At 34.0% G+C, this 23,321-nt stretch overlaps 1 protein-coding gene across 1 annotated transcript in view; it reads right to left on the bottom strand.

The window, feature by feature from the left end:
• Window positions 1–23,321, bottom strand: part of SORCS3 (sortilin related VPS10 domain containing receptor 3) — a 687,244-nt gene that overhangs the window by 160,461 nt on the left and 503,462 nt on the right. Inside the window, exon 7 of the mRNA XM_051981368.1 lies at window positions 15,417–15,535. Within this exon, the coding sequence (XP_051837328.1) occupies window positions 15,417–15,535 (119 nt within the window). The remainder of the gene's footprint in view (window positions 1–15,416; window positions 15,536–23,321) is intronic.

The raw sequence follows: 23,321 nt of genomic DNA, 5'->3' as shown, positions 1-23,321 counted from the left end.
GAAAGCTAGCCAGGCCCCAAGTGAAGGAGACAAACTGTGAAGGACTTTATTTCTGGCTATTTTCGTGGTGATTACTCTACTGAAATGAAGGCTGGTCTCAAACCAGAAAGGTAAACCAGAATACAACAGAAGAAGGAATAAGGCAAGGGAAGAAATACATACACAAAAAAGGAGAAAGGTAGAAACATTTGCAATTTCTAATAATTGGGGTATATAAATACAAATATGGAGAAAAAAATAAAGGGAAGGAATGGCCTTCAGATAATCACCATTATCTGAAATGGATAAATAAGAGTTACAGACAGAGAGGTAGGGGGTGTGGGGAGAAAGGAGGGAGAAAGGGAGGTTTGGTATATGCCTAAAACTCAGCAGGAAAAAGAAGAGAGAATAAAGACTGAGACATTAAAAAGAAAAGAGTTACTTGCAAGTGAAGCAAACTTCTTGTTCCTCAAGGAAAGATAAAAATAAAAAACATTCTAAAATCTCAAGGTATGCCCCATAATTGAGAACATGTTCAGCTAGTTAGTTTATAAACATTAAGTACTTACTATCTTCCAGGCAATGTTCCAAGCACTAGGCATACATAGGTAAAAGATAGTCATTGGTTTCACAGTCTAATGGAGAAGACACATGAAAATAAGTATATGCAACATGCTATATATATATATATACATATATGTGATAAATCAGAGATAATCAGCAAAGAGAGATAGCCTTAGAATTAAGGAGTATCATAAAATGTTTCCTGTAGAAGGTGAGGTTTTAGTTATGACTTGAAGGAAATCAGGGAAGAATAACTAAACAAATTGTGATAATATGCGCAGTAAGAAATGGAAAGTGATTATTTCAGACAATCCTGAGTGGGCGGCATGAAACTGAAACAGAGTGAAATAATCAGGATCAAGAGAACAAATTATACAAAGACAACAACTTTGTACATAAAATCACTTTGAAAAACTAGAATTCTAATCAATAAAATGACTAATTATGTCTACAGAATACCTATGAAGTATGTTACTCATTTCCCAACAAAGAGGTGACAGACTCAAGAAACAGAAAGAGACACACATTTTTGGAAAAAAAATAAATGTGTATGTATATTCATTTAATTGACTCTGCTTATTAATTATGAGTCTTTGGTTTTGTTTTGTTTTAATAAGGTGGGAAGGCTTTGAGGGAAGGAAAGTTAACAACAGAATTGCTGATCTCCCTCCCCCTAAAAAAGGAAGGATATTGAAATATTTTTAAAATACACAGAAGAGAAGGAACTTCACTTGGAAGCACAATGAACATCATGGCTTTGAAAATAAAATAGGGTATTTATAATACACTCTTTTAAAAGGGACAGGAAGGAACCAAGATGCCAAAGTAAGGAGCTGCATGAACGCTCTCAGTTTCCCACGAAAACCACATGAAACCAAGCCTCTGAACAGTCTTACAGAATGAATCCACTCTCCAGTTTAAGGTAGACTGGAAAAACTTCAAGAAAGGTCAGTCTCACTGGGATGAAGAGGGTATTCAGCCCAGCTCAGACTCTAAGAAAGCCAATAAGAAAATCTTAATCACAAGAAATCAGCAGTTAAGACCCCTAAGTCCTGGCTTAGTAGAGGACTAATCTGTGAAGCAGTTTGCAGTTCCAGATCAGAAAGCAAATCTGGTAAAACAAGCTAATTTCCTGAAATGAGTAGGCAAAGCTACCTTTCCCCCTTGCAAACACAAGGAGTCCCTGTGCTCTAAGACAAGACCCAGAGCTGCACAGGAAGCTTGACACAGTATCCCTTTTACCTTAAGAGCAGAGCTCAACCATATAAGGAAAAAAAAAAAAAAAAAAAAAAAAAAGGAGGAGGAGGAGGAGGAGGAGGAGGAGGAGGAGGAGGAGGAGGAGGAGGAGGAGGAGGAGGAGGAGGAGGAGGAGGAGGAGAGGAAATACCAAAAGAAAAGCAAAGAAAGTAAGCAAGAAACAGGAAGGAATTTTGACCATAGAAAGCTACTATGGTAGCAAGGCAGGCCAATTCAGATAGTGACAAAATGTCCACAGAAAAAAATCTTAAAATGTGATATGAATTAGTGTCAAGCCTAAAAAGCCTTTTTGGGAGTACCCATAAAAGACTTTAAAAGGGAAATAAGAGAAGTAGAATCAAACATGAGAAAATAAATGAGAGGAATGTATGAGAGAGTCAACAATTTGACAAAGGAAGGGGAAAATTGTCTGAAGAAAACAACTCCTTAAAAAAAATAATTAATCTATTGGAAAAAGAGATACAAAAACTAACTGGAAAAAAATCACACAATAAGAACTAAAACAGGGCAAATGGAAGCTAATGACTCTGTGAGACAGCAAAAATCAAACAAACTAAAAAGAATGAAAAAATGGAAGAAAATTTAAAATACATTATTGGAAAAACAGCCAAACTAGAAAATAGATCCAGAAAAGACAATTTAAAAATTATTGACCTTCCTGAAGGCCCTGATCAAAAAAAAAAAAAAAAAGTCTGCATAGCATCATTCAAGAGATCATTAAGGAAAACTGTCTCAATATTCCAGAAATAGAAGGGGAAAGACTCATTGAAAGAATCCATCAATCTCCTTTGGAAAAGGATCCCACAAGGAAAACCCCAAGGAACATTGTTGTGAAACTCCAGAACTACAATTTCAAGAAAATAAAAATACTGCAAGATGCGAGACAAAAGCAATTCAAGTACCAAGGACCAAGCATCAGGATTATCCAGGATATGGCAGTTTCTATAATAAAGGATCTGAGGAGCTAGAATACCATATGCAGAAAGCAAAGGACCTAAGATTACAATCAAGACTTAACTATCCAGCAAGACTCAGCACCATCTTTCAGGGGAAGTGATGGCGCTTCAATGAAGTGAGAGATTTTAAATCGATTCTATTAAAAACAAACAAACAAACAAACAAAAAAAAAAAACAGAACTGAACAGATATTTTAATCTATTAATGCAGGACTCAAAAGAAGCATATAAAGGTAAAGAGGGAGAAAATATATATTATTTAAATGTTAAAATGTTTAAACCACGGGAAAATGATATCTGTTACTCTTGAGAACTGTATAAATGTCACAGGGTCAGACAAAGGAGAGCACCACATGGACTGAGGGGGTGGTTATAAATGAACTCTAATGTGATGATACCAATGAAAAAGACATTAAGGGGTGGAAAGTGGCTTATACTTGAAAAAGAAGAAAGGGGAAGTATAATGGGACAGTTAGTTCATATGAAGAGATACAAAAGACCTATTACAATCCAGGGAAAGAAGGAAGGGAGATGAACATTGTCTAAAGCTTGATCTCATCAGTTTTGATTCTAAGAGGGAATAACTTAATGAATTTATTTGGATATAGAAATTTATCTAACCCTATAAAGAATAAGGAGTAGAAAGAGGAAAAAAAAATGGAGAGCAAAATAAAAGGGAGGACAATAACATTAGAGGGAAAAGTGAGAGAGGGGAGGAAGGGATAATAGAAGAAAAGATAGTAGGTGGAGTAGGTTAAAAAAACACTACTAAGAGAAAGGCAGGGGAGTGATAAAAAATAGGAGTAGATTAAAAAAAATATATGCCTAAGGACTAGGAAAGAGAGAACAAAAGGGGCATAGCAATTCTGATCTCATTTAAAACAAAAGTAAAAATAGATATTATTAAAAGACATAAGGAAGGAAAGTACATCTTCATAAAGAATAAACAATGAATTAGTAATGATACTAAATGTGTATGCACCAAGTGGCAGAGCAGCCAAATTTCTTTTTTTCTTTTTTCTTTTTTATTAAAGCTTTTTATTTACAAGCATATGCATGGGTAGTTTTTCTAATCATTGACCCTTGCAAAAGCTTTTGTTCCAAATTTCCCCTTCCTTTCCCCCCACCCTGTCCCCTAGCTGGCAGGTAGTACAATACATCAATATTAAATATATTGAAATACATGTTAAATCCAATATATGTATATATCTATGTAGTTATCTTGCTGCACAAGAAAAATCAAATCAAGAAGGAAGAAAAAGAAAAACTGAGGAAAAAAAAACCAAAATGTAAGCAAATAAGAGAGCAAGTGAGAATGCCTTGTTGTGTTCCACATTCTATTCCCACGATTCTCTCTCTGAGTGTAGATGGCTCCTTTCATCACTGAACAAGTGGAACTGGTTTGAATCATCTCATTGTTGAAGAGGGTCCCATCCATCAGAATTGATTGTCATATAGTCTTGCTGTTGCCATGTATAATGATCTCCTGGTTCTGCTCATTTCCTTTAGCATCTCTCTAAGTGTCTCTGAAGTCATCCTGCTGGTCGTTTCTTACAAAACAATAGTATTCCATAGCATTCATATCCCATAATTTATTCAGCCATTCTCCAATTGATGGACATCCATTCAGTTTCCAGTTTCTTGCCACTACAAAGAGGGCTGCCACAAACATTTTTGTACATGTGGGTCCCTTTCTCTCCTTTAAGATCCCTTTGGGATATAATCCCAGTAGAAGCACTGCTGGATCATAGGGTATGCAGAGTTTGATAACTTTTTGAGCATAGTTCCAAACTGTTTTCCAGAATGGTTAAATTCACAGTTGCACCAACAATGTATCAGTGTCCCAGTTTTCCCACATCTCCTCCAACATTCACTGTTATCTTTTCCTGTCATCTTAGCCAATCTCACAGATGTGTAGTGGTATCTCAGTGGTTATCTTAATTTGCATTTCTTTGAGCAATAGTGATTTGAAATACCATTTCATGTGACTACAAATAGTTTCAATTTCTTCATCTATAAACTGTCTGTTCATATCCTTTGACCATTTATCAATTGGAGAATTGCTTGAACTATTATAAATCAATTTTCTGTATATTTTAGAAATGAGGCCTTTATCAGATCCTTTGGATGTAAAAATGTTTTCCCATTTTATTGTTTCCCTTCTAATCTTGTCTGCATTGGTTTTGTTTGGGCAAAAACTTTATAACTTCATATAATTAGAATTATCTCTTTTTGTGATCAATAATGATCTCTAATTCTTCTTTGTTCACAAATTCCTTCCTCTTCCACAAATCTGAGAGGTAAAATATCCTATATTCTTCTAATTTGTTTATAATATCATTCTTTATGTCTAGATCATTAACCCAGCAGCCAAATTTCTAGAGAAGATTTTAAGTCAGTTACAGAAAGAAATAGACAGCAAGACTATACTAATAGGGAATCTTAATCTTCCCCTCTCAAAATCAGACAAATCTAATCACAAAATAAACAAGAAATAAACTAGAGAAGCTAATAGAATACAATATTAATACAATAATAAATACAATAGACCTCTGGACAAAATTGAATAGAGACAGAAAGGAATACACTTTTTTCTTGGCAGTACATATACTGCACCTTCACAAAAATTGACCATAAATTGAGGCATAAAAACCTCATAATCAAATGCATAAAGGCAGAAATAGTAAATGCTTCCATTTCAGACAATGCAATAAAAATTATATTCAATAAAGTGTCATGGATAGATTAAAACCATTGAAAATTAAATAATCTAATTATAAAAAATGAGTGCATCAACAAATCACAGAAACAATGCATAATTTCATCCAGGCGAATAACAATAATGAGACAATATATCAAAATCAACCAAAGCAGTTCTTGGAGGGAATTTCCTGTCTCTAAATAGCTACATGAAGAGGAGATCAATGAATTGAGTGTGCAACTAAAAAAGTTTGAAAAAGAACAAATTAAAACCTCCAATTAAATACCAAATTAAAAATTCTGAAATTCAAAGGAGAGATTAATACAATTTAAACTAACAAAATATTGAACTAATAAAACTAAGAGTTTTATGGTTTTATTGGTTTTATGAAAAAACAAACACAATAAACAAACCTTTGATTAAATTGGTTTAAAAAAAAAAAAAAGGAAAAGCCAGTTACAGAAAGAAATAGACACAAAGATAAAAGTGGGGAACTTACTATCAATGACAAAGAAATTAAAGTAATAATTAGAAATCAACCATATGGTACCACGTCTGACAATCTAATTGAAATAGATGAATATTTTAAAAGTATAAATTGTCCAGATTAATAGAAGAGGAAATAAATTACTTAAGTAATTTCATTATAGAATAAGAAATTGAACAAGTCATTAATGAACTCCCTAAGAAAAAAAATCTCCAGGGCCAGATGGATTCACAAGTGAATTCTACCAAACATTTAAAGAACAATTAATTCCAATACTATATAAACTATTAGAAAAAAGGAGTACTTCCAAATTCCTTCCATGACACAAATATGATACAGATACTTAAATCAAGAAGAGCCAAAACTAAGAAATAAAATTGCACACCAATAACCCTAATGAATATTGATGCAAAAATTTAAATAAAATGTAAGAAAAAGATTACAACAACTTATTGGCAGGTCATATACTATGACTAAGTGGAATTTATATCAGGAATGGAAGGCTGATTCAATATCAGGAAATCTATTTCCATAGTCAACCATATCGATAACAAAACCAACAGAAATCATTTGATAATCTCAATAGATGCAGAAAAACTTTTGACAAAATATAACACCCATTCCTATTAAAAAAACAAAACAAAACAAAACAAAAAAAAAAAACCTAGAGAGCATAGGGATAAAGGAAGATTTCCTTAAAATAATAAACACTATCTATCTAAAGCTAACATCAAGCATTATTTATAATGGAGAGAAGCTGAATCCCAGTAAGATCAGGAATGAAACAAGGATGGCCATTAAAACTACTCTTATGATATATTGTTCTAGAAATGTTGTCTTTAGCAATAAGAAAAGAAAAAGAAATTAAAGGAAATAGAATAGGCAATGAGGACATAAAACTATCACTCTTTACAGATGATATATACTTAAAGAAGTCTAGAAAATCATCCCAAAACTTCCTGAAAATAATTAATAGCTTTAGCAAAATTGCAGCATATTAAATCCACACAAATCATCAGCATTACTTTTTTTTTTTTGCATTTCTACATATTACCAACAAATCCCATCAACATGATAGAAAGAGAAATTCCATTTAAAATTACAGTAGACAAAATAAAATAGTTGGTCTCCACCTGATAAGACAAAACCAAGAATTATATAAATACAACTATAAAATACTTCTCACCCAAATAAAGTAAGATCTAAACAACTGGGGAAAATATCAATTGCTCATGGGTAGGCCGAACTAATACAATAAAAACAATTCTGCCTAAATTGATCTATTTTTTTCCATGCCATACCAATCAAACTGCCAAAAATTATTTTATAGAAATAGAAAAAATAAAATAAAATTCATCTGGAAGAACAAAATGTCAAGAATATCAAGAATTAATTAAAACAAATACAAAGGATGGTGGCTTAGCAGTAGCAAACCTAAAATTACATTATAAAGTAATAGTCATCAAAACTATTTGGTATTGGCTAAGAAACATTGTGGTGGATCAGTGGAATAAGGTAGATACATATGGCACAATAATCAAAATCTATGGTAATCTAGTTTTTGATAAACTCCCAAACTCCAGCTTCTGGATTAAGAACCCATCAAAAATTGCTGGGAAAACTGGAAAATAATGTCAGCATAGACCTACATCTCACACTCCATACCAAAATAAGGTCAAAACAGGTACACGCTTTGGGCATAAAGGTTGATATCATAAATAAATTAGGAAAGAAAGGGATAACTTATCTATCAGATTTTTAAAGAAGGGAGGAAATTTATGCCAAAGAAGAACAAGAGAACACTCTGAAAGGATGGACAGCTTTGTTTACATTAAATTAAAATGCTTTTACACAAACCAAACCAACAGAAACAAGATTATAAGGGAAGTACAAAGCTGGTAAAAATAATTATAGCCAGTGTTTCTGATAAAGGTCTCAGTTCTAAAAGGTATCCATGATTTTCATTTATCCAGAAGTGATTACGTGATTCCCATCCTATTAAAGTTGTATTTATCAATATTATATAGATAATCTCAATTTTTTCTGGCAATTCAGAGTGCTTTCACTTGATGCTCTAAAAACACTTCAGGAATATCTGCTTGAAATGTCTTTACTGAGCTTTTAAAAACTGTCACTGTAACTTCCATTCCTGCTAAACCCTTGTACTATAAATGTGCTGCTAATGATAAAATTGGTATTTATTTAACATTCAAAATTTCTCCCATCAAGTCTAAATTAACCTCAGTTAAAATATTGCCAAACAATTTTACTTTGAATAATTAGACTATTAATTTGTGCCTCTGGGTGTTTTATTTCCAAGAGATAATAATTTAAAGGGAGCTAGTAGTCATGCCACTGGGGCCTCTCCATATTCCTCATCCATCAGTATCTAACATAGGATCTCAAATTTACTTTCCAGACATTTTGGTGATAAAAGAAAAGAAATATTCAGAAGTATCTCAAGAGGCTTGAAAGACAATTAACCTCCCAAATGCCCAAAACTATACATGGAATTCAATTCAATACTTATTAAGCAGTAATATTGATATGCACTTGGCCTTTTGTTACTCTCCCAAAATGTATTATTTGTCAAAGTGGAGTGATGGGGAAAAGGTAGTGGGGATTGTTATGTTATGGAATGTGGGATTCAAAAATTCCTAGGCTAAGGTCCTACTCAGCCCCAAATGCTATATGCTTACCTGAATGAAGAAATCATTTATTCTAAATAATCAGTGAACAGCTGCTGTTGGGGCAGGCAAAGGGCCTACTCTTTTTTTGTAGTTTCTGAACATTCCTAGATATGATAGATAGAAGACTCTGGGCTAGTTTCTTAAATTCTCTGTGTTTAGACAACTCACTAAAAGTTCTAAATTTTAAACCAGCCATCATTATTCAGTGGAGGAGTTATGTGGTGACCCTTGTTGGAATCACGATAGCAAATGTACTAGTTATATGATTACTGGCTATTAGGAAATTCATGAATGTGTAAAGATATCAATTCAAACAGGTGGTTCTCAGAATTGCAAGAGACTACCATGACACCTTACTCATCAAGACAGATGTACAGAGAACTCTCCATTGACATGGAGGAATATCATAAAATGAAATGAAAGTGCTATCCTATGATAACACAGAATACTTTGCTGAAATCCAAACACATGCAAATTGTATAAAGTCATAAGTGACTTCTCAGAGGACCTCAGCAACTAGTCTTTGCCCTGTCCAGACTATCCTCTACCAACCAATCAAATTCTACCTTCTCAATAGGCAGTGTGGCCCAGTAGGTTGAAAGATAAATTCAATCAGGAAAATTTGGGCTCAAGTTCTGTTTCTGATACTTATGATACTTATATGATACTTATATACTCTCTGTGACCTAGATGACTATGTAAGGCAATGATCCATTAAACAAACTCTAATCTGTACTGGAAGAAGTAGCCTCTGTGGAACTTCCACATACACTGAAGTCACAGATCTAGTGATCTAAAGATAAAAAGTCATAATGCAACCATCTATATAAGATTCTTCAATAGCTTCCTATTGCCTTAAAGAAAAAAACACAAACTTTTTTTGTGGCAATTAAAATCCTTTACAATTTGGTTCAATTCACCAACCCCAATCCCTCTTTTCACATCCTCCTCCATTTCTTCTTTCTCTTTATCATTAACATTTATATAGTGTTTTTTTTTTTTTTTTAAAAAAAATTATTGAACTAAATGCAAAATAAGAAATAACAGAATAGAAAAAAGAAAGATAGAAAAGGACAATAAAAACAAAACAACATATTATCATGTACCCCGCTGAACAAGAAGGATTCAAAATATATAATAAATTTTCATTTCAGGAAAGCATATGTAATAATAAAAGAAATTATATTCATAAGTATCTATCTTTTCTCTGCTGAGTACTTTTCGTTTATTCTTTTTTCCCTTTTAATCTCCCCAAATTCCTCCAAGCAAGCGAAAGTTAAGCACAGATTTATTAATATATACATATATATATTCATAGACACATAGACCTACATGCATACATACCCACATATATACATACATGCACATTTATGTATAGTAAATTTCTCTCTTGATTCAATCTTTTAACTTTGACTTTGTCTAAGATCAGTGATTACTAGCTCTATTTTTTTTCTAGTAAATTCTATTTCTGATCCTTGTTGTAGTTGTTTCTGTATTTATCTTATTTCCTATCCCTGATAACTCTTCTACTTTAATTCTGCTCCTTAACTTGCCTTGCTATTACTTAACTTCTCTCCACCCAAGAATCCCTCCCTTATTTTTTCCCTTGACCCTTTCCTTTTCTCTTTATTACATTCCCATTAATCTAAACACCTTTCTGTACACCCACTTATCTTATACTACATATCCCCACCTTTATCCCTTTCCCATTAATTTACATACCTTGTCCAACCATTATTTTATACACCCTTCTGTATTCCACCTTGTCCTTTATCCCTTGCACATTAATCTACACACCTTGTCCTAATGCCATAAATCTACACATTCTTCTATACCTTACCTTATCCTATTCTCTCACTTCTTTATAGATTTTGGAGGATGCTATATCCTTTATAGTATTTAGGTAGTATTGCCTACATAACTCATTCCTGATATGAGTAGGTTTTCAGAATTATAAGCTCTTCCTCCTCAATAACTCTTTGCCTATTCTTTCTTTGTACCTCATTTGTATAATATGATTACTTTTTTATCTTTTCCTAGACAGTTTTGCTTTTTAAAGTCAGATCATACTCAACCCTGCCCCAATCTTTCTTTTGAGCTACCCAATTACAAATGTCAATCTTAAATATGTGTTATACATTTCCATGTAAAAAACAATTTGTCCATGTTAAATTCTTTGAAATTAATCTTTGATATTGGCTCTTATATATTAAATTTTCTATTGAGTTTGGGGTTGGTTGAAAGTCCTAAATATCTGATAATTCATTGAATGTACTCTTTTTTAAATTAAATATTACAAATAATTTTGCTGGATATGATATTTTGGGACTCAGAAAAAAATTGCCAATATATGAGATTCCAGGACTTGTGGTCTTTTATTGTGGTTATTGATAAGTCCTTTATAGTTCTGATTATAGCTCTAGCATATTTTAATTGTTTTTCTTGTTTTTTTCTAAATTTTCTCTTTGATCCTGGAGGTTACAAAATTTGGCGATAAAATTCATTATTATTTGTTTGTCAAATAATTCAAATTATTATTCTTATTCTCAAAGGAACTCTTTTACATGGTGATTGGTGATGTTTTTTCCTCTTTTTATTTTCCTTGCAGATTATCAGTCCAGGGCAATTTTCTTGGATTATTTATTGCATTTTTGGGTCAAGATTCTTTTTTTTGGTCACAGTTTCGGGCAGTTCAATTATTCTTATGTTTTCTTTTTTTTTTTGATCTGTTCTCAAGATGTGTTGTTTTTCTTTGTGTCACATTCTGTTCTATTTTTTTTTCATTCTTTATATTGTTTTATTTATTAGTCTCATAGCTTCACTGACTTTCCCTTGCCTAATTTTAATGTTCAGAGAGTTATTTTTATCTTTAAAACGTCTATGTCTCCTTTAAATGTAAAATGGAACTAATAACCACACAGGATTGCTATATCTATTGAAAAGTTCCCAGCACAGTGTCTAACACATAATATTGTATAAATTTTTATCCATTTCCCTTCTCTTCTCCCTTTCTTCCCCTTCCCTTTTGTTCTTCCGTTATCAGTGCTCCAGGCAATGGTCTAATGCTATATATTTTAAACCAATGTAGTGAGTTCACATTAGCTGGAGGGAATTTTCATATTAGGAGCTCCCTATAGTAATTACATCCCAAATCCAGACACTCTTTCCCCCACCAAAAGAGAAATCTAGATACCTCAGAGGAACCCAAAGAATGCTTCCTTCACAACAGCCTTAGCTTCATTCCCTACACACTCCACTTTCCCCTGTCACCTGCAGCTTGCTTCAGGTAAAAATATTGTTAGTAATGGCTCCAATATTTAATTCTGATAGGGGCAAAAAATAATTAGAGCTATCCAGAAATGACATGGAATACCTCAGGAGATCATGGGCTCCCTTCAATGTAAGCATTTACTAAAGTCAATCAGGTTTGCTATTTTTGTTTAGGAATGATGTTCACCAGATGCATGCTAAGGTTCCTTCCAATAAGAAATTGTCTATGTCTCTGTATATGTGTATATATATATGGGGGGGGGGGGGGAGAAACTAAAGGATAACTTTAAAACCAAACCACACAGGGAATTTGATAAAATACTTAGAGATAAACTTAGACTACTGGATTCAACACAAGATCCCAGAGTCTTAATATTCAGATCTTGCTCATTCTGGGGCTATTCCCATATTGGCTGTATCCATGTGTCATTGCTATAGGTTAAAATGATAATAATCATATTAACAAAAAAAAATGACTTTTATTTATATGATGCTTTAAGATTTATAAAATCCTTTCCTCATAACAACAATTGGGCTGCAAGAGCTTATACAAGGTCTCAGTGAATTGTCTGAATCCAGCTGCACTTTGGATATGGGACAAAAAGCCATGCAGCAATACTCTGTATATTACAAAGACTAGGCAGTCCTCCTTTAAATGTCAGTCTGCAAACACTAGATAAATCTGGGGAAAATGGGTAAGTAAAGAAATATTGGTTTTCAGACCTCTAAACTCTCTTCTCAGTGATATCCTTCCCAACCACCTAACTTCCATCCTCACATAAACTCTGATACCCAATATATTCTTGCTTTCAAGATAGTATTTGGTATTAGTCTTTTATATCTCAGTACAAATACCTTATTATTTCTTTTACCAGGATCCTTCTTTATAATTGGGAAGCAAAATGTTCTTTTCCCTTTCAAGGGAATTTGAGATTTCAACAGGAAGGAAACATTGTTAGGACATTCTTCTCTCTGAGAAGTGCCACAGTAGCCTAACATGCCACGGAGCCTTTCAGCTTGAACAGAGAGGGACCCAAGAAGTAGAAGGGGTGTAGCCCCTGAGACAGGAGGTTGTGCCATGTAGGAATATAAGGAACCTGAAGAGGCTCCTTGAGGTGGTGAGGGGCATGTCCTCTTGCTAGATGTTCTCCTTTGGCTCAGTGTCATCTCCATATGCCTCCTTCCTGGTGATTCCACCTATGACATTTTACTGAGTGGCTCGGCACAGACTATCCCAGAAGAGAAGAGGAATAAATACATCATCCTGAGTTGAATCGCTCTCTTGCTTTCCTGCTTTGCCTACTGAGATAACTGAATAAAGACAGACTGCTTGCACGTCCTGATTGGCTCATCTCTGTGTTTAGCCAGTGGGGCTCCAAAGACTGCTCCATTTAGGAGATGAGTGCTCGGACAGTCCAGCAAGGGAACTTGAGATTTCAACAGGAAGGAAACATGACTTTTTTTTTTTCATTGTGAAATGTCCAATACAAGGCCCTATACACAGTGCTGAATGAATACTTGCTGAATGAAGGGATAGTTGACTATCACCAAACAAGACCTAGAAAGAATATTCTGGAAATAGGGATTAAGAAAATTTTCAAATAAACACAGTGCATATTATACCTTTCCAGGATGAACTTGACTGTTTTTGTTTTGTTTTGTTGATTTGTTTTGATTACACATGATTTTATTCCACCAGTGGTCTTTTCCCAAGTTCAAATCAATTAACAAGTATGTATTTTGTGAAAGGCCCTTAGGTAGGCACTGAATGGTACAAAAAAGAATCAGATATACTTCCTGAATGTAAAGCTCAGCAAGAATTACAAATATGAAAAAACAACAGTATATATAGCATATAAACAGAGTAATTTGCATGATTTCTTTCCATAGGAAAAGGTTGAGATTCTGATTTCCTGGAGAATAACAATGTCAAATGCCTTGAACTTGTGGATAATATATAGATATTCTCACAGTTCATCTTTCTTCTTGCTTATATTTGTTATTTGCAGCACTTAGACATAATGTGAAATAAATGCCTGTTGCCTCCCTGCTAATCATGTATTAGAGAGTTTCCACCATGTCTATCATCATCCTTTTGGTTGAGCTCTTCCTCATAGTATAAATTTATCCATAATCTATGATGAGTTATTATGATATAAGGGTTTGGGGCCTAAGGCTCTGTGACCCCAAGAAACAGACCTAGATCCTTGGTGAGTTGTTCTTTTCCATTATAGGTGAATAGATGGTTCCTTGATGACATGATAAGTTTTGAGAGATCCAGGAAGTCTCTTGGCATTAGAATTCTGAAGATACTTTGGTATCCTGATATCCCTGGCTGAATTTTATAGCCATTCCAGACTTAATGTTGAGACCAATAAGGAATGTTCTTCTAGCCTCAGGCCAGTAGAAGCTGACTCGAGTACTCACCTGGCAATTATGCCAAATCTGTTGTGCATAATATAGGGGAGATTATGCTTCCAAGGAACTTAAAAGAAATATTTGCATATTTATTCTTGCTATAATTTAAACACTCCTTCATAAAAAAGAATTGATAAGTGTTTTCTCACTATTCACTGACCAATAGCAATGAGAGGAGGAGAGCATAGTTAATTGTGACAGAGTCAGTAGCAAAAGAAAAAATTCACCCCATAGATTAACTCAGTTTCTAAGGCACTTTAGTGTTGTCCTTATGGTAACATTTTGAAGAGAATGGTATCAGTATAATCAGTCTCATTTCTAATTAAATAAGAAACCAAAAAGACCACCTCTTTACCAATCCTTCAAAACATAGCCTACCATGTTTGCACAGGAGGGGAAAGTGGGTTTTTTGGTTTGTTTTGGGTTTGGATTTTTTTCTAGAAGTGGATAACTTTGAACAAAACATTCATAAGATATCATGAGCAGTAGGAAGATAGAAGGTAAACCTGTACATTTTAGTATGTTTCCAGAAAGAAATTTTTACCTACACTCAAATAAATGGTCAGCCTTCAACTGAAGAAGCTAGGCCTTTTATATTTGTTATTCTTGCTTGCAGTGATGAACTAAGCTCTCTAAATTCAAGAAATGTGTTCCATATTTTTCTGCATATCTCTCAGTACTTACCACAGGACCTTTATCGTAGTAGGAAAAAACAACTTGTAGCATATATTCTAATGGTTCAATCTCATCATCAAGTTCATCACAAAATGCTCTTAGATTCTAAAACTCTAGCCTCTGATTCACCTTTAAAACTACTTATAATAAAATAAAATGAAATGACATTCCAGTCCCAAGAATGTGAAGACTCCTTATGAATAAGATAAAGCCTCTTCATGTCCCTACTATTATTATGAATAGAGTACTCTCCATTGGAAAGTCCTCTTTTTCTGACCTCTAGAGTCAGATGCTACTTTGCATTCCTACCCCTACTCAAACTCTTTCTCTCCATAATGATGAAAAAAGCCTTAGCAGGGAAATCCAGCTGGTACGTACCTCTCCCTCAATGTATCACTTGTCATATGTCATGTATTTACCTGAATAAAAACATATTCATCTTGGACCACCAATGAACTGATGTCAATGGAACGGGCAAAAGGCCCACTCTTGATGGTTTCTGAACATTCCTGGATACGGCAGGTAAGATAATGAGCATCTGAAATAAAAAGATAAAGCAGGGAATTATTATATATATATACACACACACACATATATATATTGAAGAAAAAAATGGCCTTATTCAGCAGTTTCCACACAACTTCTACCCTAACCCGACAAAAAAATTGGGGTGAAAAGGCAATATTACAATCTTCTTCTGATGCACTGAATTGATTTAAAATGCTAAGAAAAATATGGGGGGAGGGACGAAGTGTAGGATCTGGAAAATGTGGCTCCTATGGTTGTTATATAGAAGGTTATAAAATTCTAAAGCCACAGAGGTCAGCAAACAAATCCATTCAAGGTTAATGCTACTCATAGAGTAAAGGCAGGGAAAGTAGGGATACTAAATGAATGAATTAGAAATCCATTGTTCCATTCTGAGAAGTCATTTTTTACTAGTAATGAGGCAGAGAGAGCTTAAGGGACAAAAAAACTCAGAATAAGCCAAATAGAGTCTTTAAAGCAGTTTCTCCTTCACATGGAGGTGGTTAGAAATGGAAGCATTCAGTATAACAGGTATGACATTAAGAAGACAATTGAATAAATTCTGATAAGTAGCCAGAAGAGACTGAATCAAATGCTAAAGGGCTTCTTGGAAGCTGTGAACACATCATTTCTTGGATACCATTAGAATTTAGTGACAAAGATACATAACTTTTATCTAGAGGTTCATATTTAAAAAAAAAAAAATCTCCTTACTTTTGTAATGCTGTTTATATTTAGAAATTAGAGAATGGCCTAGAGTTTGTGTTACTGTTAAAGAAAATAAAACTTCTTTTTTTAAATTTAAATGCAAGAACAACTCAAATGTGTGCTATATACCTGCTTTTATTTTTTAATTTTCCACATCTGAACAAAATCCTAATCATTTGACCAATGTTACAATAATCAAGCATCAGTACAATGAATATTAACCAAATTACAATATAGCACATAGGAGAAAACAATCAGCTCCAATGATATATCATATTGTAGACTCTAAGAACTGGAAAAGAACTCTAAGATGATATAATGTAACCCATACTTGAGTTATCTTCATTCTTGAGTCTGTAAGGGCAAACTCATCTAGCCAATGATATCAGATCAAATTTGAAATTTCCACATAGCTATATACCCTGATCATGTTGCCAACTCTCCTGGTTCCATGCGTTAAAATCCTTCTGCCAAACCTTACACATACATTTTTTATCTCTTGTTTAGTCACAGTAATTAAACCTATAGTATCATTTTTTTTAGAGGCAATATGTCAATAAATTTTATTATGGATCTCTATGGATTGCTAGACCAAACTCCCTTCCCTGACCATTAATACATTCCATGTGTTCTTGTTGCTTATTACAATTTAAACTTTTTTCTTTTACTATGGTAACTCTTGCACTTGTCTATTTGTACCCTCAACACTTAACATTCACTATCTTTTCTGGATACCATGTTACGCTGATGGCTCATATTGACTTTGTAATCCATGAAAACTGTTAAGAGTGTGTCACTGTGTAAACCTAGGTGATAACATTTGAAACTAAAACTGTATCAAAGTTTTTGAATTATTTTAAATTTTCAACTTTTTCCCAAAACAACATGGTCCAAAGGAACACTAACAAGAGAGACCCCACGTTTTCCTGGAAAATAAAACTGAAAATGGGTACTGATTTAAAACTGTTGTTAGTCATAGTTTAAAATAAATAATAGAACTGTCCTACTTAAAACAAACAGAAACAATGATAGCAGTGAATCCAGGCCATTTACTGATGTCATCTGATTCTGTCTATAGAAATGGACTTTTCCCATTTCCATGCTTACAGTGCCTCTATCAAGCATGGTAGCAGAGGGAAAAAGAAGCATGTTCCTTTTTTTCTTTTTCATGATTTTTACCAATTGAAAGCCTCAGAGCAAGTTAGAATAAGATAAATAGGAATATTGGGCAGGTTTCTACCACAAGCTGGATCTCCTGGGGCGAAATACTAAATATTTAGTGGTAGCTAATAATGTCGTACCAGTTCCCTTTTAATGTCCTGACCCAGTTTCCCTAATTGTCCTACCTCAGTTACTCTGCCCCAAGACCTCAGGCAATAATCATTCCCTCTTAAAGTTTGATAGGATAAAGGTCTTAAATCTTAGACCTTAGGCTATAATCATTTCCTCTTAATGTTTGATGGGATAAAAGTCTTTAACCATTTTAGACAACATTAGAATTATCAGGAGCCTCTCCAGTACCTCCCTTCATTATGTCATCCTAGGTGCCTCCCCCCATTAGGTTCATCCCCTCCAGGTATCTCCCCCATTATGTCATCATTCTTGCTACATTATAAAAGAATCTTGTATCCTACATTTGTTGCTGGATTCTTAGAGACAATAGTCTCAGTCAATTCTAGGACCAAATCATGGATTTCTCCCTTTCAAATAAAACATTAATAACTCTCCAATCTCTACCTTACCTCAGTTTCTCTGGCATTAAAATACAAGAATTAATAAGAGTTATGGTGGCAGGGAAAGCTATGGTACTCTATAATAGGATTGAGAATAACCAGAAATAGGGAGTTTTAGAATGTAGCACCATAGGGTACCCTCAAATTTAGAATCAGAATCCCCAACATGGTCCAGGTTCAAGATATTTTGTTGGTCCCACTGACTTTCCATAATTAATCTGAATAACCAATTCACTTCAAGAAAAAGCATTTATATCTGACTGCCAAAGATAGAAGCAAGATGGCTAAGCAGTGAAGAACTCAAAATGAGTTATCCCAATATTCTCTTCCAAACAACTTTAAAATACTGCCTCAAATCAAATTCTCAGTTGCTGTAGCTGAGGCAGTCAAAAGTCAGAGTGAGACATTCTTCCATCCAAAGACAAGATATGAGGTCAGAAAGATAGATTTGTGATATGGGAGAAGAGGCTGGACCAGAGTCCATACAGATGAAACACCAGTGGTAGCACTAGATGGTGGTGACAGAAACAGAAGCTTCTTCAGATATTATCAAGTCAGAGAGGACAAGGAGACATTGCAAATTGTCAGAAAGAAATCATAAGCTACCCTGTGCTGGTACGAATCACAAGACCAGATGCTTTTTGGCCTAGATCCGTTTCTGAGTCATAATTCAAAGACTGAGAGGAATACTTTTGGTCAAGGGCGAGGAGAACCTTCTGGGGAAGTATCACTTTTGTCCCAAGGGATCAGGGATCTTGAGGAACAGTATAATTTCTAGTCCCAAGGGACCAGGGGCCCTGAGAAGTAACTGTTGCTTGTAGTCCCAATAGATCAGGGATACATATGAATAACGACCAGAATGCACACCTCTCCACAGATCATTCCACCCTGGAGGAACTGAAAAAATACAAATCCCCAGAACAAGCACTGAAAATGGCAGTGGAAAAAAAAAAAAAAAGCCTGAAGCTTGAGACAGAGTTCCTTATATACTCCAATCCATGACAGGAACAAAGTTTAATTTTACCATAAAATTCCAGCTCAAGAAATAAAGTGTAAAAATGGGTAAACAAAAAAGAAATTGATCATAAAAAACTACTATGGTTATAGGGAAGACCATGAAACAAATTTAGAAGAAAATTCAATGAAAATAGTCACAAGAAATGCCTTAAAGAGAAATATAAATTGGGCACAAGGCCAAAAGGGATTCCTAGAAGAGTGAAAAAATATTTTAAAAATCAAATTAGAATGGTAGAGGAAAAATTAGGCAAGGAAATGAAAGTAAAAGAGAAATTCCTGAAAAGACAATAAATAGCTGGATAATAAAAATGTTGAAGCAAATAACACCTTAAAAGCAGAATTTGCCAAATGGAGAAAAAAAGGTACAAAAATTCAATGAAAAAAATAATTCCTTAAGAATTAGAACTGATTCACTGAGAGATAATGACTCCATATAACATCAAAAAACAATAAATAAAATAAAATCATAAAATAGAAGAAAATGTGAAGTATCTCATTGGAAAAACAACTGATCTGGAAAATAGACTGAGGAGAAATAATATAATAATTATTAGAATTTCAGGTCTGAAAGCCATGATCAAAGAAAGGGCACAGACATTATTTCAAGAAATTATTGAACAAAACTGCCCCTTTATTCTAAAACCAGAGTGTAAAATAGAAGTTGAAAGAATCTACTGATTGCCACCTGAAAAAGATCCCAAAAGAAAAATTTCTAGTAATATTATAATCTAATTCCAGAATTCTCAGGTCAAAGAAAAATACTTCAAGTAACCAGAAAGAAACCATTCAAATATTATGGTGTCACATACAGGATCACAAAAGATTTATCAGCTACCATATTAAAGGAGAAGAAGGGTCTGAAATATGATATTCCAGAAAGGAAAAGAGCTGAAACTGCAACCAAGAATAATATACTCAGCAAATATTTATATAATCCTTTAAGAGAAAAAAAGATGATTAAATAAAATAGAGGATATTTAAACATTTCTGATGAAAAGATTAGAGCTGCACAGAAAATTTAACTTTCAAATACAAGACTCAAGAAAAACATAAAAAGGTAAACATGAAAGGGAAATCATAAGAAAGTTAGGAAGATTAAACTGTGTAGCTTTCTATATAAAAATATGATTTATACATTAGGGCAATTACAAAGATTTTACCTAGAAAGAGGATGTAAGAGTGAGTTGTTTATGTTGGGGTAATTATTTTTTTTTAAATGGTAGAGAAGAAAGAAGAATACTTTATATTCCCTTTATATAAATGTGTGTGTGTGTGTGTGTGTATGTGTGTGTGTGTATGTGTTAGCAGAGGAAATTATATTCATGAGTGTCCATCTTTACTTCCTTGTAATTTTTCTTTTATTCTCTGCTGCATACCTTTTTTACTTTATTCTTTTTTTCTCTTTCATTTCCCTCACCCCCAAGCAGGCTATAGTCAAGAAAAGATATATTTATATGTACACATGTAGATATATACATACACATGCACACACACACATAAGTCCCTTTCATCCCCTCCAAAATCCCTAAGCAAGCAACAGCTAAGATATATTTATGTATGTGTGTATATATATATATATATATATATATATAGAGAGAGAGAGAGAGAGAGAGAGCGCTATATAAATACATACATACACTTGCACATACAAACAACCTAGATACAGATACATGTTTTGGCTTACTGTTACTTAAACTCCTTCCACCCAGGGATCCCTCCCTTGTATTCTTTCCTTACCCTTTGCTTCCCCATCCACTCATCCCTACCTCCTTATTTCTTTATAGATTTTGGAGGGTGCTATAATCTTCATGGTATATATGTAGTATTGTCTATTCAAGCCATTCCCGATGTGAGTAGGTTTTCAGAACCACAAGCCCTCGTCCCCTTTCCAATACTTCTGTGTTTTCTTCCTCTGCATCTCATTTGTATAACATAATAATTATTATTTTTGCCTTTGCCAATTTTTTTTGAGCTGCCCTGTTGATGTAAATCTTGAACATAAAGTACACATTTCCCAAGCCAAAAAAAAAAAAAATATATATATAATATATATATATATATATATATATATATATATATATTATATATATATATATATATACATACACACAATTTGTCCATGTTTAAACAGTTTGTCCAACATGTTGAGTTCCTTAAAACTGATCTTTGATATTGACTCTTATACATTAAATTTTCTGTTAAATTTGGATTTGATTAAAAGTCCTGAAAATCTACAAACTCATTGAATATTATTTAATATTACAGATAATTTTGCTGGATATGATATTTTTGGTCACAAGTCTAGTTCTATTGATTGTTGGTAGATATGATTCCAGGACCTATAGTTTTTTATTGTGGCTGCTGTCTTGTACAATTCTAATTGCAGCACCAGCTTATGTGAATTTTTTTTTTTTCTTGTTTCTTACAAACTTTTCTCTTTGATCTGAAGATTTCAAAATTTGGCAATAATATTCCACCTGAGGTGGTAAACAGTGAATTTTTTCTATTTCTATTTTCCTTTCATGTTCTATCACTCCAGAACAATTTTCTAGGATTATTTCCTGCATTATTGTATCAAGGTTCTCTTTTTGTTCATAACTTTCAGGCTGTTCAATTCTTATATTTTTTCTTCTTGATCTGTTCTCCAGATCTGTCATTTTTCTTATGAAATATTTCATATTCTGTTCTATTTTCTCATTTTTTAATAATCCATTTTGCTACTTCTTGGTCTCTCACAGCTTCACTAGCTTCCTTTTGCCAAATTCTAATTTTCAAAGAGTTATTTTCATCTTTGAGACTCTGTACCTGTTTTTCTAATTGGTTAATTTTTTTTTCATAATCTTATTTTTTGTGGATGGTTTTAACTTTTTTCTTAGTTTTTCCTCAGTGTATCATTTGATTTGTTGAATTCTTTTTAGGGTTCTTCTATAAAGTCTTTCTGGGCTGGGAGCCATTTCACATTACTCTTTGGGGTAGAAGCTTTTTTCACTAAAGTATCCTCCCTGATGATGGATCCCAATCTTCCTTTTTGCCATAATATGTTAGAGTGGTAAGGTTCTTTCTTCTTTGTTGGTTTACTTTTTAAAAAAATAAATAAGAAGTATTAGTGTTAAGTACTTCTAATTATGTGGTAGCTTCTCTTCAGCTCTCCCTTCTGTCTAGGAACCCAAAACCAAGAGTTCCACGCTCCTGAAAGTGCTTACAGCCACCAGTGACTCCGTCCTACTGCTTCTGCACTCACCAAGTGTTGGTTCCTTCTCACTCAGGGCTGAGTCTCAGGAGCACATCTGGGCCTGATATTCCTAATCAGCTGAGGTTCACTCTGTCTTCCAGGCCTCAAACCCACACTTGACAAACTGTCTGGGAGGTAAAAATCCCTGTGGTTCCTTCAGATGCTCCAGCCACACCTAGCCAGCCTGAGGGGTTCCCACTAGATTTTTCTAGCCCAAAGGTATTTGCCTGTCAAACAGGTTAATCCCAGCCCAGGTTTCTTCAAATCTCAGGTCTTATCAGGAGGAATCCTGTTCTGCCCCAAGTCTTCTTGATTTTTCACCAAATCAAATTTGTATTATGTGGGGGGAAATTGGGAGAACTTGAAATTACTATCCTACTCTGTCATATTCCCAGAATTCTCCAGATCAATTTTTTTAATGAACATTGATACAGAATTTTTCAACAAAAAACTATAGAAAGGAGATTATAGCAATATATCACAAAATCCTATTCTATTGCTATATCTCAGTTTCCCTGAATAAAAATTATTATAACTCCACTTCTTTATACCTTAGGAGTGATGAAATTAAGTTAGAAAAGAGGCCCTGAAATACCATATAGTCATGAGATTGCAGGTGCCTTATCTGAAATGACTGCTAGGATAATTCACTCTCCTTTGGGTGTTGCCTCTGGCCTCACTGTCTTCTGCCCTCTGACCTTCTTATCTTGACCCCATCCTATCAGGTCTAAATTATGATCCTTTCCTGGAATTACGGCTTACCCCCTACCCAGTATCCTCACTCCCTCCCTCCCCTCCGCCTTATTTGCCTTTGTTTCCCTTAGTTATAAAAGTCTCTTGACTTAATCACTCGTGGGCTGAATGCTTTCAGACAAGAGTCATATGCAGTTGGCTGGGGAGTCGAACATCTTTTGGATATGGGTCCTGTTCAACCAGCCAGCCCAAACTCTCCATAATTAAATTATTAAAAATCAATCTCTGTCTTGCCTCAGTTTCTCTGGATTACACTATGACCATATATAATTTATATTAGGAATACAGGATTGGTTCAACATCAGAAAACTATCAGCATAACTGACAAAATCCACAATATGATTATATCAATA

Source organism: Antechinus flavipes, chromosome 2 (assembly GCF_016432865.1).
Source record: "Antechinus flavipes isolate AdamAnt ecotype Samford, QLD, Australia chromosome 2, AdamAnt_v2, whole genome shotgun sequence".
Taxonomy (NCBI): domain Eukaryota; kingdom Metazoa; phylum Chordata; class Mammalia; order Dasyuromorphia; family Dasyuridae; genus Antechinus; species Antechinus flavipes.
The sequence above is the reverse complement of the archived record's forward strand: the minus strand, read 5'-3'. Positions and strand labels throughout refer to the sequence as shown.